The sequence below is a fragment of the Amblyraja radiata genome, chromosome 11 (assembly GCF_010909765.2).
Source record: "Amblyraja radiata isolate CabotCenter1 chromosome 11, sAmbRad1.1.pri, whole genome shotgun sequence".
Classification (NCBI taxonomy): domain Eukaryota; kingdom Metazoa; phylum Chordata; class Chondrichthyes; order Rajiformes; family Rajidae; genus Amblyraja; species Amblyraja radiata.
The window spans coordinates 64,046,195-64,062,486 of record NC_045966.1 but is presented as its reverse complement, the minus strand read 5'-3'; the positions used below and the strand labels follow the sequence as shown (position 1 = coordinate 64,062,486).

The 16,292-nt window shown below is 47.7% G+C and overlaps 1 protein-coding gene across 1 annotated transcript in view; it reads right to left on the bottom strand.

The window, feature by feature from the left end:
- Nucleotides 1-2,249, bottom strand: part of LOC116978717 (tubulin alpha chain-like) — a 2,521-nt gene extending 272 nt beyond the window's left edge. The window contains exons 1-4 of the mRNA XM_033030039.1: nucleotides 2,079-2,249; nucleotides 1,823-1,971; nucleotides 889-1,569; nucleotides 1-25 (exon numbers count right to left, since the gene is read on the bottom strand). The exon at nucleotides 1-25 is cut by the window's left edge and continues 272 nt beyond it. Of these exons, the coding sequence (XP_032885930.1) occupies nucleotides 1-25; nucleotides 889-1,569; nucleotides 1,823-1,971; nucleotides 2,079-2,199 (976 nt within the window). The 5' untranslated portion in view covers nucleotides 2,200-2,249. The remainder of the gene's footprint in view (nucleotides 26-888; nucleotides 1,570-1,822; nucleotides 1,972-2,078) is intronic.
- Between the last annotated feature and the right edge of the window lie 14,043 nt (nucleotides 2,250-16,292).

The window sequence follows — 16,292 nt, the reverse complement described above, 5'->3', positions numbered from 1 at the left end:
TCGGGGGCTGGTAGTTGATGCCCACCTGCGACCGGAAAAAAATTGTTTTTAATTCATTCTACCTGCTCAAAAATGCTTGCATTGTCAGTATAGTACAGCGCCCTTAAATTGTACAAATGATCATTGATTAATAGCTTACCGATTCCGTTAAATAAATCTCTGGCTGTAATTATTCTCCGGATTGCCATCAGAGCCGCAAGCTCCGATACAAGTGTGTTAGAGTCATGAAGGTATGATGCTGTGCAGCAGGGAAGCGAGCTCTTCCAGCCATCTTGTCCATGCCCCACAGTTGGCATATTGGGCTCGTCTCATTTGCATGCCACTGGCATTTATCCTTCTAAACCATTCCTGTGCATCCTATGTTTTGCGAATTTCTATCTATGCTTTAAATGTGGCAAATGTAAGGGATTCTAGCTTTACCTGACAACTCGTTCCAGATGCGGACTACCCTCTGAATAGATTAATTGTTCGGGAGGTCCTTCTTAAATATCTCATCTCTCGCCTCACGTAGAGGACATCCAGTATTGAGGTGTTAAGATGAGAGCACATCTTATCTATGTCCCTCGTGATCTTGCACACCAGGATATGTCCTGCCGCGCAGAATACTATGCCCGAAATGAAAAAGAGCCCTAGCCTATCTATCCTCTCCCAAAAACGCAAGGCCGCAAGGACAAGGACTGTGCGGATGAGACCTTCCTGCACCCTTTGCAAAATATTCACACCCTTCACAAGGGTGTGTGCGTGTCCTTCGGGTACTGATATGATTTATTTGCTGAGTACAAATGGTGCCAAGGATGCATTCTGAGTCGTTGCATGTATGTTGGTATTCCAGCAGATGAGTTAGACTGCATGGGTGTGCATGGAAACGCGAGCGTTGGTCACACTCACCTTGAACCCGGTCGGGCACCAGTCCACGAACTGTATGGAGCGCTTGGTCTTGATGGTGGCGATGGAGGCGTTGACGTCCTTGGGCACCACGTCCCCGCGGTACAGCATACAGCACGCCATGTACTTCCCCTGGCGAGGGTCGCACTTCACCAACTGGTTGGCCGGCTCGAAGCAGGCGTTGGTCAATTGGGCGACGGACAGTTCCTCGTGGTAAGCCTTCTCTGCAGAAATAATGGGAGCATAGTTGACGAGCGGGATGTGGATGCGTGGGTAGGGAACCAGGTTGGTTTGGAACTCTGTCAGGTCCACGTTGAGAGCGCCGTCGAACCGCAGCGAGGCGGTGATTGACGACACTAACTGTGCCATCAGGCGGTTGAGGTTGGTATAGGTGGGTCGCTCGATGTCCAGGTTCCGCCGACACACGTCGTAAATGGCCTCGTTGTCCATCATGAAGGCGCAGTCGGAGTGCTCCAGGGTGCAGTGGGTGACCAGCACCGCGTTGTAGGGCTCGACCACAGCCGTGGAGATCTGCGGCGCCGGGTAGACGGAAAACTCCAGCTTGGATTTCTTGCCGTAGTCGACGGAGAGTCTCTCCATGAGGAGGGAGGTGAAGCCCGAGCCGGTGCCGCCGCCGAAACTGTGGAAGATGAGGAACCCCTGCAGTCCAGTGCACAGATCGGCCTGAGGGTGGAGAAGGGACAAAAGCTCAATTATGTGCCAACGTGTAAAGGGAAGGAGCGACACGAGAGGGTTATGGTGTTCTCTACAGCCGACGCAGAGCGAGATGGTCCGGTGAGTATCTCAGTGATAAATAGAGCGGAGACAATGAGTATTTGGGAACACCGTGGCCGCAGCACTCGCGAATACTCCAGTGCAACCGGATTCATTGACGCTGTATGCACGCGGAACAATTTGCAGTCCCTGAGCAACCTACCAGTTTCCGGATGCGATCCAGGACGAGATCCACGATCTCCTTGCCGATGGAGCAGTGGCCCCGGGCGTAGTTATTGGCGGCGTCCTCCTTGCCGGTGATGAGCTGCTCGGGGTGGAAGAGCTGCCGGTAGGTGCCGGTCCGCACCTCATCTGTGTGGCGGCACAGAGAGAGAATTAACCAATGCCACACACTGCCCCCTCTCCGCACGGGAAGGACTTAAGAGAACGCCCAACATTCTCCTCAACCTCCAACTTACCGATCACCGTGGGCTCCAGGTCGATGAACACGGCCCTTGGTACGTGCTTGCCCGCACCCGTCTCGCTGAAGAAGGTGTTGAACGAATCGTCGCCGCCTCCGATGGTCGAGTCGCTGGGCATCTGTCCATCCGGTTGGATCCCGTGCTCCAGGCAATACAACTCCCAGCAAGCGTTGCCAATCTGGACGCCAGCCTGGCCGATGTGGATTGAAAGACACTCGCGCTGTTGGCGAGGGTAAACAGGCGGTTAGATATTAGGGCGAGAGGTGCGCGTTGGTAATTACTCGTTTGCTGGTGCAGGCCGCGTGATTTACATAATTCCTATTGATCACCACTTGGACATATTCATAGCCTGTTTGCCCCTGATCGTTCATCGTCCCACGCCCAATATGACCACCTTCTCAGTTCCACCCAACATTGCAATTCGCAGACTCTCCACGCTGCCTTCGACGAATGTAACCCTCAAATTCTTCGAAATTGCGTTCCTCGTTTCCCTGCCCAATATTTCCCTGCGCCCTCCCCCCGTCGCCGTCTCATTCCCGCTCTAAGTTCCCAGTTGTTATCCACCACGTTCCCATTCTCCGGGTGCGCTCTCCCCTTCCAGTGTCCGGTGTCTGTAGCTAATCGCTTCCCTCCCCCGTGGATCCCTCGCCCGGGGGAACACGCGCGTCCCGCGGACATTCTCCCGCGCGCTGACCATGTTGCTCCGCTCGCGTGGTTCTCGAGACTGTGACGCAATGCGGCGCCGCTCCCGTATTTATACGGCCCCGAGGATAGAACGGTGGCGTTGGCCAAACGCGCGCCGATTGGGCAATGAGAACAATGACCTTGGTTGCCACAGGAAACAAACATAGAAGGTTCCAAGGCGCCCGTCGCTGAATTGTGACGTAGTACAATGGACCTCCAGTGACGCAATCCATCGTCTGTCTTCACCTTCCAGATTCCAATCTATCAATTACAGCTGGAAATTAAAGTATCTGACCACATGCCTCCAAATGATACCTAGCGCCAACTATTTGACTTCCTAACCCCATGGAATCAACTGGCCTAATTAATTTAGCTACTTTACCGGTGGAAAAATTGCTGCAGATCACAGCGAATGTGATGTTAATCCCACGCATGCAAGAGATAACCATCAATTTCTCTCCATTAATCACTTCATAATCCGGGATCTCCGGTCTATCATCCCATTGTCTGACATCAAATGTTATTGATTTATTACCATCAAGTGTGCTGTGAAAAAAATATTTGTTAGGCGTACTATCCAGGAGGTTGACATCACTCCTCAGCATATATGGTAGCGCAACACGAAAACAATTAGCAAGGTGCAGAGTGTAGTGTTACATCTAGAGAATAAAAAGAGCTTTTTTATTTTCAAGCATGAGGACCACAGGAAGGTAGCACAGGTGAGGTCTGCTGGGAACAAACTGTCCCTGAATCAGGTGGTACGTTCTTTCATGCTTTGGTACACGCTATCCAACAGAAGTGGAGAGAAGAGTGAATGACCGGGGCTTAAGGGATGGAAGGGAGCGGTTGGGGTGGGAGTGATTGTGACGATTTCATGCAATTAGATTCCAATTGATAAATCACTGATTAATAAAGTCTGATTGAACATCTCGATTGATTGCGAGATGTACTCTACAAATATGATGACGTACAATCCATCAGAACCCCAGCTATCTCCAATCTCGTTATGCCCCTGTCCCACTTAGGAAACATCTGGTGACTTTGCGCCCCACCCTAGGTTTCCGTGCGGTTCCCGGAGGTTGCAGGTGGTTGTCGGAGGTTGCAGGGAGTGGAAGCAGGTAGGGACACTGACAAAAACCTCCGGGAACCTGGCAACATTGGGCAGGCGTTGCATATCGCTCTGCAGCAGGGAGATGTAATAATTGAACATTATTGTAAGTGTTCCGCACTGATCGCTGTGACATGCTTGTTGCTTAGGGCCATCGCTGGTTCTTACAATAGATTATGAATTTGGTTGCTATTGGCAACTACAAGTGGACTGAATCCTATAGTACACAGCAAGGCAAAAATCCCATGATATCTGTGGAAAGCCTCTTGAATGAAGCATTGTTGGCAGTGGGTGAAAGAACCCTGGAAGCATCACAATGGGAATGGACTTGTTCTATTATCCCTTCACCTCCCTATCCTCCTCTCGTTGGTCATACTGTGTTCTGAAGGCCATCATGGTGGCAGCACTGTTCTTTGTCAGGGCTGTTTCTATCAATCGCTGAGCCGATCCCCGTACGCAGGGAATGATACAACATACTCATTTATTCAATTGCGATACAAAATAATATTTATAAACCAAAACCACCATAATACAAAATCTAAGACACTATTCTCTAATTATCTAAGCCACTAAATTATCAAATAACTATAATACAATCAGGAGCAGGTGCTTTAAGAACCGGTCGGGGCCAGCCTGCATAACATCCTTCAAGGTCGGCAGAGGAGCTGCAGGTGAAGGAGTGAGTGCAGGGACTGGCTGAGGAATTTAATTAGCACATCGGTAAGTTAGCGAATGAGTCCATTTACCAGCTATATCAGCAAGGTTTGCTCTCGGGGAGCGGCCTTGTCGAGGGAAGTGCCTTGTGAGCAAAATGTGATTATTTGGCTCGAGAGACTTCGGCGAGGCTGAGGGAGGAGACTACGCCAAAAGTTGGAGGTGCTACTGCAGTTGTACAGGTCCCTGGTAAGACCACATCTGGAGTATTGTGTGCAGTTTTGGTCTCCTAATTTGAAGAAGGACATCCTTGCTATTGAGGCAGTGCAGCGTAGGTTCACGAAGTTAATCCCCGGGATGGTGGGACTGTCATATGAGGAAAGATTGGAAAGACTGAGCTTGTATTCACTGGAATTTAGATGAGAGGGAATGTTATAGAAACGTATACAATTATAAAAGGACTGGTCAAGCTAGTTGCAGGAAAAATGTTCCCAATGTTGGGGGAGGCCAGAACCAGGGGCCACAGTCTAAGAATAAAGGGGAGGCCATTTAAAACTGAGATGAGGAAAAAGAAATTCACCCAGAGAGTTGTGAATCTGTGGAGTTCTCTGCCTCAGAAGGCAGTAGAGTCTGAAGAAGGGTTTCAGCCCGAAATATTGCCCATTTCCTTCGTTCCATAGATGCTGCCGCACCCGCTGAGTTTCTCCAGCACTTTTGTCTACCTTCGATATTCCAGCATCTGCAGTTCCCTTTTAAACACAGTAGATGCCAATTCACTGGATCAGTTTAGAAGAGTTAGATAGAGCTCTTGGGGCTAGTGGAATCAAGGGATAAGGGGAGAAGGCAGGCATGGATGATCAGCCATGATCACAGTGGCGGTGCAGGCTTCAAGCCCCTGTTGCACCTATTTTCTATGTTTCTACTCCTTAGTGAGGAAACATTCCACCTTATGTGGTGCCCAGCTGTCGCAGAAATCCTACAGTGGACAGTGTGTATTCCCTTTCTAAAACCACCCGGGCACGGACGTAACCCCGGCAAAGAGGAAACCGGCTCGGGCAGAGTCCTCTTCCGCCTGGCGCCATGACTCGCGGATGGCCAGCTTGGCCAGGTCCAGTAGCAACCCAACCAGGACATCTTCGGCCCTACCCTCTCCCCAACGGCAAGATGTCCAAAGATGAGAATGGTGGGTGTGAAGTGCAGCTACAAGGCAAGGAGCAGTCCCTTTAGATATTGGAAGGGGGGTTGAAAACTCACACACTCCATGTACACGTGGAACACACACTCTTCCAGCCCACAAAAGTGGCCGGCAGGGGCACGCGAGTCTGTGAACCGCGAGAGAAACATGTTGCAAGGGATTGCTCAGTGCATTACCCTCCACCCCAGGCCCCCGACGTAGAGGGGGAGAAACCCTACGTAGAGGGACCCCCACCGGGGGGGGGGGGGGTCCACTCGCGACCAAAAGGCAACACCGACCGCCACTTGGTGTCTGGACGGTGGACCAGGGCGAGGAAGTGCAGGGTGTGGAGGAGGAGCCCGTGCAGGACACGCCTCCCTGCGTCTCGGAGGGAGATGAACGGTGTGGAGGAAAGGTTGTGTGGGACCAGCTCCCGAGAAGGATTACGGCGCCTGGGTCCAACGACTACTTCCGGCTGAGTGGGGGTTTGCTCAGCTGCAAGTATTCCTAACGTTCGAGCCTCTCCGACACCCGGTGGGGCGGGTTCAAATGACCGGCCACTCTCATGACCGGGCCCAAAGTTGCCCTTTGCCGGCAGACGGGGGCCGCAATCGATGGCTACCAAGTTCCAGACTCTCAGCAGATCCCGGTAGAAGCCGGGCATCTTCTGCAGGACAGCATGGTTGATGTATCCACTTTCCTCCTTGAAGGCACTGCCCTGGTGGCCGGTGGACAAAGGTGGTCAATCTGTGTAACTTGTCAGTTTCTTTGTTGAACTAAATTAAGGCGCATGTTGCAATCAAAAGCGCTTGAACAATTGGTTGGGAAGAAAGCCAAACTGTAAGAAAGACGACTGCGCCTCCTTTTCAAGAGCAGCCAGCTCTTGCACGGTCGGTGCCAAAGCATCAACATGACCCTTAAACATGGAGGCCACCAATCGGTTAATGACCATCATCCCGTCCCGGTAGAAACGCATCCTGAGGAGACCCGCCCAGCGCCCCAGCCGGGCGACAACTTTTGTCTCCAGCTCCTGCCAGTTCACCGGCCAGGTCTCCACAGCGGGACTCAGGTGGATTCCCAAGTAGAGGAGGTGTGTGGTGCTCCATGTGAAAGACCTCATCTCCTCCGGGAGGGAGTCCACCTGCCAAGGGCCCACCAAGAGTCCGGAACATTTCCCCCAGTTGGTCCTGGCAGAGGAGGCGGCCGAGAAGACTCGTTGGCACTCACGCATCTACTGCAGGTCGACGGGGTCGGTGACCATGAGGTGCACGTCATCGGCGTAGACCGAGAGGACCACCTCTATGTCCGGCTCGCGTAGAACCATGCCCGTCAACTTCCTCCGAAGCAGACTAAGGAATGGCTCCACGCAGATAGCGTACAGTTGGCCTGACAATGGGGTTGCCCTGATGTACTCCTCTGGGGCCCATCAAGAATCCGTTTACTTTCACGAGGCACTCCATGGTGGTGTATAACAGCTGGATCCGGGCCATAAAGTGCGGTCCAAACCCAAACACCCGCAGAGTCCTCAGCAGATACTCGTGTTCCACCCTGTCGAAAGCCTTCTCCTGGTCGAGGGAGAGAAAGGCAGTCGATACACCAGTCTCTCGAGCCAGGTAGACCAGGTCCAGGACCAGATGGATATTGTCCTGGATGGACCTGCCCGGGACCGTGTAAGGCTGGTCAGAGTGGATCACTTGGACGAGCACTGGGCCCAGACGGTTGGCCATTGCCCTGGCAAAGACCTTGTAGTCGGTACAGAGCAGGGAGACTCTGGCCCCTGGTTCTGGACTCGCCCAACATTGGGAACATTTTTCCTGCATCGAGCTTGCCCAGTCCTTTTATAATTGTATATGTTTCTATAAGATCCCCCTCTTCCTTCTAAAATCCAGTGAATACAAGCCTAGACTTTTCAATCTTTCCTCATATGACAGTCCCGCCATCCCAGGGATCAATCTCGTGAACCTACGCTGCACTGCATCAATCACAAGGATGTCCCTCAAATTAGGATTGGGAAACTTTTATTTTATTTTAATTAGTTTTTTATTAGAAGCATATGCATATCATACTCCAAACCAATACAGACTTTGTTTAACGATTACATATTATTAGTATCTCGGTTTCCGGGATCCCAGCTATCAAAGTAGCTGGTATCCTCATTTATCAATTACGTATTAACACTGCTTCTAATTGTTTATTTATATTTATAGGTAGAAAGAGAGGGGGGGGGAAATTAAAAAAAAAATAGAGTAAACTATCTTAGGAGCTTAGGAGCTGGGTCCGTAGGTTTAAAAAACGTAACTATTCATCTAATCCTGGATTCAAGTTTCAGTCAGGCTCCTGCGCTGGACCAATCTACCCCTTCAAATAATCTATAAATGGAGACCATACTCTAGTAAATAATTCTGGTCTGTCAATTAAGACAAGTCTAATTTTCTCCAAATGTAAGGTCTCCGACATCACCATAATCCACATTTTGATTGTGGGGGTTGTTGGGTTTTTCCAAAATGTTAATATTAATTTTTTTCCCAATTATTATACTATAATCAAGGAAATGTATTTGGCTTGTTGTAAGTTTTAGGCATTGTTCTGATATTCCCAATATTATTAATTTAGGATCGGGATCCAATTGGATATTAACAACTTCGGAAATAATTTAAAAATCTCCGTCCAGAAATTTTTAATTTTTATACAATTTGCAAAAGTATGGGTTAAATTAACCACTGAATATTGACATTTGTCACAGAGAGGGGAGATATTAGGAAAAATTCTATTTGATTTTGTTTTAGAATAATGCAGTCTATGTAGTACTTTATATTGTATTAAACAATGTCTGGCATTTAATGAGCATTGATGTATGTGTTGTAGACTTTCATCCCAAATATCTTTCGTTATAGGTTGAGCTAATTCATTTTCCCATGCTTGTCAACATAATTCCGTCGACGGAATCTCACTATCTAAAAGAGTATTATAAATGTGAGATATTAATTTATCTGTATTAGGATGTTTATTTAAACATTCATCAAGAGTCTCTGGTTCTCTAATTCTGTATTCTTGTGTATGTGAGTTAACATAGAAATATAGAAAATAGGTGCAGGAGTAGGCCATCCGGCCCTTCGAGCCTGCACTGCCATTCAATTTGATCATGGCTAATCATCCAACTCAGTATCCCATACCTGTCTTCTCTCCATACCCCCTGATCCCTTTAGCCACAAGGGACACATCCAAATCCCTCTTAAATATAGCCAATGAACTGGCTTCAACTACCTTCTGTGGCAGAGAATTCCAGAGATTCACCACTCTTTGTGTGAAAAATGTTTTTCTCATCTCGGTCCTAAAAGATTTCCCCCTTATCCTTAAACTGTGACCCCCTTGTTCTGGACTTTCCCAACATCGGGAACAATTTTCCTGCATGTAGCCTGTCCAACCCCTTAAGAATTTGGTAAGTTTCTATAAGAGCCCCCCTCAATCTTCTAAATTCTAGCGAGTACAAACCGAGTCTATCCAGTCTTTCTTCATATGAAAGTCCTGACATCCCAGGAATCAATCTGGTGAACCTTCTCTGTACACCCTCTATGGCAAGAATGTCTTTCCTCAGATTAGGAGACCAAAACTGAACGCAATACTCTCACCAAGACCCTGTACAACTGCAGTAGAACCTCACTGCTCCTATACTCAAATCTTTTTGCTATGAATGCTAACATACCATTCGCTTACTTCACTGCCTGCAGCACCTGCATGCCTACTTTTAATGACTGATGTACCATGACACCCAGGTCTCGTTGCATCTCCCCTTTTCCTAATCGGCCACCATTCAGATAATAGTCTACTTTCCTGATTTTGCCACCAAAGTGGATAACCTCACATTTATCCACATTATACTGCATCTGCCATGCATTTGCACACTCACCCAGCCTATCCAAGTCACCTTGCAGCCTCCTAGCATCCCCCTCACAGCTAACACTGCCCCCCAGCATTGTGTCATCCGCAAACTTGTAGATGTTGCATTCAATTCCCTCGTCCAAATCATTAATATATATTGTAAATAGCTGGGGTCCCAGCACTGAGCCTTGCGGTACCCCACAAGTCACTGCCTGCCATTCTGAAAAGGACTCTACTCCTACTCTTTGCTTAGTGTCTGCCAGCCAGTTCTCTATCCACATCAATATGGAACCCCTCAATACCGTGTGCTTTAAGTATTTAAGTATTACCCCCCTAAACATAATCTCTAAGTTGTAAATATCTAAAAAATGTATTTGAATGTAATCCATAATTCTGTTGTAACTCCTGAAATGAAAGAAAAATACATGTTCTATAAAGATGTCCCACCATTTACTTTCTTTTAAAATCCTTTTATTGTTTTCTTTTCCAAAAAAACAAAAATAAAACAAAAAACAGAGCAAAAAGAATAGTGATTAACATAACAATGATATTGATACATAGGGATCAGGCTTACATTAATAACAGGTATAACCTAATATGAGACCAGTGTCAAAATACACATTGAATATTGACCTCCCAGTCTCAATGTAAATGTAGTTAAATCTTTAAAAGAAAACTTATAAATGTTTTTTTTTAAACCCACAAAGATAAAAAGACAAAAAGAAAAGGAAAAAAGGAAAAATCAAAACCCCCCTAAACTAAAGAAAAATATAATAATAATAATAAAATAAAAATAAAAATAAAATAAATAAATAAAACTAAGCAAAGCAAAGCAAAACAGAATCTGAACTGAGAATTTCAACAATTAAGTCTGTTGTCAAGTTCGCCCCACCCTATGGAGGTAAAATAATTTTTGTGACGATTATAGAGGGAGCAATTCATGTTGTATGAAAGTGTTCAATAAATTGTCCCCAAGTCTCATAACATTTAACCAAGGGTTCAACAATGTCACTCCTGATTTTTTCTAAATTTAAACATGATATCGTTTCCGAATACCACTGGAGTGTGGTCGGAGGGTTGGAGTCTTTCCATTTAAATAAAATAGATCTTCTGCCGATTAATGTGGTAAAAGCAATCAACCGATGGGCGGAGCGGGACAAATGAATACAATCTAACATTGGTATCCCGAAAATTGCAGTAATAGGATGAGGTTGTAAATCTATACCAAAGACTACAGAAATAGTATCAAAAATGTATTTCCAATATTTTTCCAAAAGTGGGCAGGACCAAAACATATGGGTCAGTGAGGCCACTTCAGAGTTACATCTGTCACCGGTAGGATTTTTTAATTCCATAATTTTTCCATTGTACAAAACCTTTATCCAACACAGGAGGTTTAAATGAAGGATTATTTACAATGGGGAGAGAAAGTGGTGGATTATCCAATTTTAATGTATTTTTTTATTGTTTCCAAATTCGTACACCACTGTATATAATAGGGATTTCACTATAGATGTTTTAATTCAGTTTTGTGGGAGCTAACAGAATCGGACCAATTTCAAAAGGCAAGCAACTTCCTTTTCCATCTTTAACCAGTCTGGTTGCTGATCCACATCTTACAACCAAAAGTTCATATTTTTAATATTGACTGCCCAAAAGTAATATAAAAAAATTGGTACAACTAATGCCTCTGTCCCACTTAGGAAACCTGAACGGAAACTTCGAGAGACTTTGTGCCCCACCCAAGGTTTCCGTGCGGTTCCCAGAGGTTTTTGTCAGTCTCCCTACCTGCTTTCACTACCTGCAACTTCCGGCAACCACCTGCAACTTCTGGGAACCACACGGAAACCTTGGGTGGGGCACAAAGTCTCCAGAGTTTTCCGTTCAGGTTTCCTAAGTGGGACAGGGACATTATCCTCCAAGGATTGGGAAACTTTTAAAGAGCAACCGAAAATAACTTAAAAGGCAATATGGGGAGAAAAGATGAGGTACGAATGTAAGCTAGTCAAGAATATAAAAGGAGGATAGTAAAGGATAATAAAGGAGCAGGCAAGACTGATGTGAGAAAAAACGTTTTCACCCAGGGAGTTTCGAATTTGTGGAATTCCCTGCAACAGAAGGCAGTGGAGGCCAAGTCACTCACTGGATGGATTTAAGAGAGAGTTAGATAGAGGTCCAAGGGGGTTAGTGGAACTAAGAGATATGGGGAGAAGGCAGACACAGGTTATTGATTGGGGACGATCAGCCATGATCACAATGAATGGCGGTGCTGGCTCGAAGGGCCAAATTGCCTCCTCCTGCACCTTTTTTCTATATTTCTATGTTTCTATGTAAAAGCTTCTTTAGGTATGTGAAGAGGAAAAAATTAGTTAAGACAAATGTGGGTCCAGTGAAGACAGAAACAGGTGAATTTATTATGAGGAACAACGAAATGGTAGACAAGATGACCAGGTACTTTGGATTTGTCTTCATTAAGGAAGACACAAACAATCTCCCAGATGTACTAGTGGCCAGATGACCTAGGGTGACGGAGGAACTGAAGGAAATTCACAATCAGCAGGAAATGGTGTTGGGTAGACTTCTTCTTCTTGCATATGACGTGCACAGCCTAAAGTTGTAGATCAAGAGGAGATATCCAGGCCAGGATAGCATCAGTTACTGGGTGGATGGCTTTGATGCCCCCAGGGAAAAGCCTCATTCACGATGTGTGGGGTGGTCTGGTCTGGATGTCTGTAGTCGCAAGCAGGGCTGTCTGTCATCTTTCACTTATGCAGATGATGGGCTGTTCTGGCATGGAGGGCGTGGATTCTGTTCAGGGTGGGATGCGACCTTTCTTGTCGTATCCCCCGCCTCCGTCTCGGTCTGCGCTGAGGCCTAATGGCGAAGCTGGCGGCCTCCAACTGCGACCGACCTCGAGGCTCCGGAGGCAGAGCCAGCCAGCACTTACCAGCGCGAGGCGGGCCGACTTCGGGGCTGTGGCGGGTTCGGGTGTTCCGGCGGTGGCGACGCGACTTCGGAGGTTCGGCCGCGGGCCCAGTAAACGACATCGTCGGGAGCTCGCAGGTCACAGGTTGGTGACCTGTTTTTCCGGAGCCCCCGCGGCAACAGCTTCGTCCGCTGGACTGGAGGGTGGCAGTTTTGGCAGCGTCGACCACCCCAGGCCGCGGAGATTGAACCGGCCCGTTCGTAGAGCACGGTTGAGCTGCGGGAGGTTGAGCCGCGGAACTGAATTATTTACAATCACTCGGTGGGGGTCACAACATCGGAGGCCTGGATCGCCTCAGCGCAGAGGGAGAACAAGGAGGGAAGAGACAAAGACTTAAAATCTTTGCCTTCCATCACAGTGGGGGAGTTGTCTGGTGAACTCACTGTGGTGGATGTTAAATTTGTGTTTATTGTGTGTTTTGTTATTTTATTATATGTATGACTGCAAGGCAACGAAATTTCGTTCAGACTGAAAGGTTGACTTTCAGCTCTGCGCCATTCAGTCTTGAAGTTAAAGTCTTCCAGGGATTTCACAGAAGACCAGAAGAGTTTGCGGTACTTCAGGCGCATGTTGGGCAGATTATTCAAGTCAGCATGAATGGGAAGGTCAGTGTTAGCCTCGATGGTACACCAATCTTTCAACATCTTCTCCCTTCTGTGTATGCTGGGGGGGGGGGGGGGGGGGGGGATATGAGAGAGGACAAAGGTGTTGACTTAAGCGTCCATGTGAAGACCCGAATTGCAGAGTTATGGACAGTGTCAACTCGTTTGGGGTGTGCGCATTGGATCCCCAGCTGTTGCATGCAAGTTTATCAGCCACCCTCTTCAAGTGTTCACGATAGGTGAGGGTGAGGTACTTGGGGAATTCTACATTATTGACTGATGGGACTGAAGGTTGATAAATCCCCAGGGCCTGATGGTCTGCATCCAAGGGGACTTATGGAAGTGGCTCGAGAAATGGTGGGCGCATTGATGAGAATTTTCCAAAGTTCGAAAGATTCAGGATCAGTTCCTGTGAATTGGAGGGTAGCTAATGTTATCCCACTTTTTAAGAAAGGCGGGAGAGAGAAAACAGGCAATTATAGACCAGTGAGCCTGACATCAGTGGTGGGGGAAATGCTGGAGTCAATTATAAAAGATGAAATAGCGGTACATTTGGATAGTAGTAACAGGATCGATCCGAGTCAGCATGCATTTACGAAGGGGAAATCATGCTCTAATCTTCTGGAATTTTTTGAGGATGTAACTAGGAAAATGGACAAGGGAGAGCCAGGGGATGTAATGTAGCTGGACTTTCAGAAAACCTTTGATGAGGTCGCACATAGGAGATTAGTGGGCAAAATTAGAGCACATGGTATTTGGGGTAGGGTATTGACATGGATAGAGAATTGGTTGGCAGACAGGAAACAAAGTGTAGGCATTAACGGGTCCCTTTCAGAATGGCAGGCAGTGACTAATGGGGTACCGCAAAACTCGGTGCTGGGACCGCAGCTATTTGCAATATACATTGATAATTTAGATGAAGGAATTAAAAGTAACATTTAGAAATTAGCAGATGTCACAAAGCTGGGTGGCAGTGTGAACTGTGAGGAGAATGCTATGAGGATGCAGGGTGACTTGGACTGGTTGGGGGACTGGGCAGACGCAGTTTAATGAGAATAACTGAGGTTATCCACTTTGGTGGCACGAACAGGAAGGCAGATTATTATCTGAATGGTGTCAAGTTTGGAAAAGGGGAAGTACAACGAGATCTGGGTGTCCTTGTTCATTAGTCACTTAAAGTAAGCATGCAGGTACAGTAGGCGGCGAAGAAAGCGAATGGCATGTTGGCCTTCGTAAGAGGGGTTGAGTATAGGATCAAAGAGGTCCTTCTGCAGTTGTACATGGCCCTAGTGAGACCACACCTGGAATACTGTGTGCAGTTTTGGTCTCCAGATTTGAGGAAGGACATTCTTGCTATTGAGGGAGTGCGGTGTAGGTTCACGAGGTTAATTTTTGGGAATGCGGGACTGTCATATGCTGAAAGAATGGAGCGACTGGGCTTGTGTATCCTGGAATTAGGAAGGAAGAGAGGGGATCTTGTTGAAACATGTAAGATTATTAAGGTAGTGGACACGTGAAAGGCAGGACCGTGCACCAACCACACTGCAGTAGAGAGCTACTGTTCCCCAGACCTGGAATACCTAGTGATTAAATGTAGGCCGTTTTACCTGCCTCGCGAATTTACTGTGGTTATCATCATGGCCATATACATCCCACCAAAGGCTAATGCTAACCTAGCGCGAGCACAGCTGCACTCGGCCATCAGTAAGCAGCAGGATGATCACCCCGACGGTGCCTTCCTTCTTGCAGGGGACTTTAATCAGGTCGACCTACGAGCTGCACTCCAAAAATTCCACCAGCTTGTGTAGTGCCCTACCAGGGGCTCAAAAACGCTGGATAAAGTGTACACCAACATCAAGGACGCTTACAGAGCTCTCCCTTGCTCATCCCTGGGACAATCCGATCACCTCCCACTGTTTCTACTGCCTGCATACAAACCCCTCAACCGCAAGACCAACCCTGCAATAAGGACGGTCAAAATATGGCCCGAGGACGCCACCCTACAACTCCAGGACTGCTTTGATCGCACCGACTGGGACCTGTTTGCACAACAGGCTACCAGTGGTACATAGGTAGACTTGGAGGAGTACACATCCACTGTGCTCTCCTACATCATCTGCTGTGTGGAGACTGTCAAAGTGGACAAGCAAATAAAGATGTTCCCTAACCGGAAACCCAGGATGAACAAGGAAGTTCAGAATCTGCTAAGGGCACGCAACAATGCCTTTAAATCCAGGGACACTCCTGCCTACAGTGCTGCCAGGTCAAACCTGAACAAAGGTATAAAAAAGGCCAGACACCCACAGGAAAAAGGTGGAAGACCACTTCAATACCGCGGACACCAGAAGCATGTGGCAGGGTGGCAGGGGCATCACTCACAACAAGAGCAGCCCCGCCTGCCCCCACGGTGATGTAGCACTGGCCAATGAACTAAACACCTTCTTTGCCCGCTTCCAAACTGGCAACACCACCAGGAGTGGAATAACCCCGGCCATGGCGGGGGGATAGGCCTTATCACTGAGCACTCAGGAGGTACAGTGCGCTCTGCGTAGGGTCAATCCGCGCAAGGCTACAGGCCCGGATGGAGTCCATGGAAGGGTACTAAAGGATTGTGCTGTACAGCTGGCGGAGGTATTCACGAGAATCTTTCATCTGTCTCTATCTCTGGCAACGGTCCCCAAGTGCCTGAAAACAGCTACCATGGTGCGGGTGCCGAAAAAGTCTAAAGTCACCAACCTGAATGACTACCGCCCGGTTGACCTAACTCCAATACCAATGAAGTGCTTCGACAGGCTGGTCCTCTCTCACATCAAATCCAGCATCCCTGCCTCACTGGACTCTCATCAATTTGCATACAGGGCAAATAGATCGACAGAGGATGCCATCTCTCTGGCTCTTCACACTGTCCTGACTCACCTGGATAGACAGGGCACGTACGTGAGGATGCTGTTCATTGACTATAGTTCTGCATTCAGTACGGTCATCCCCACCAAGCTCACCACCAAACTCCACCAGCTAGGCCTCAGCTCGCTGATATGCGATTGGATCCTGAACTTTCTGACGGAGCGACCGCAGGCAATGAGACTGGGTCCGCACCTGTCCTCCACTGTCACCCTGAGCACCG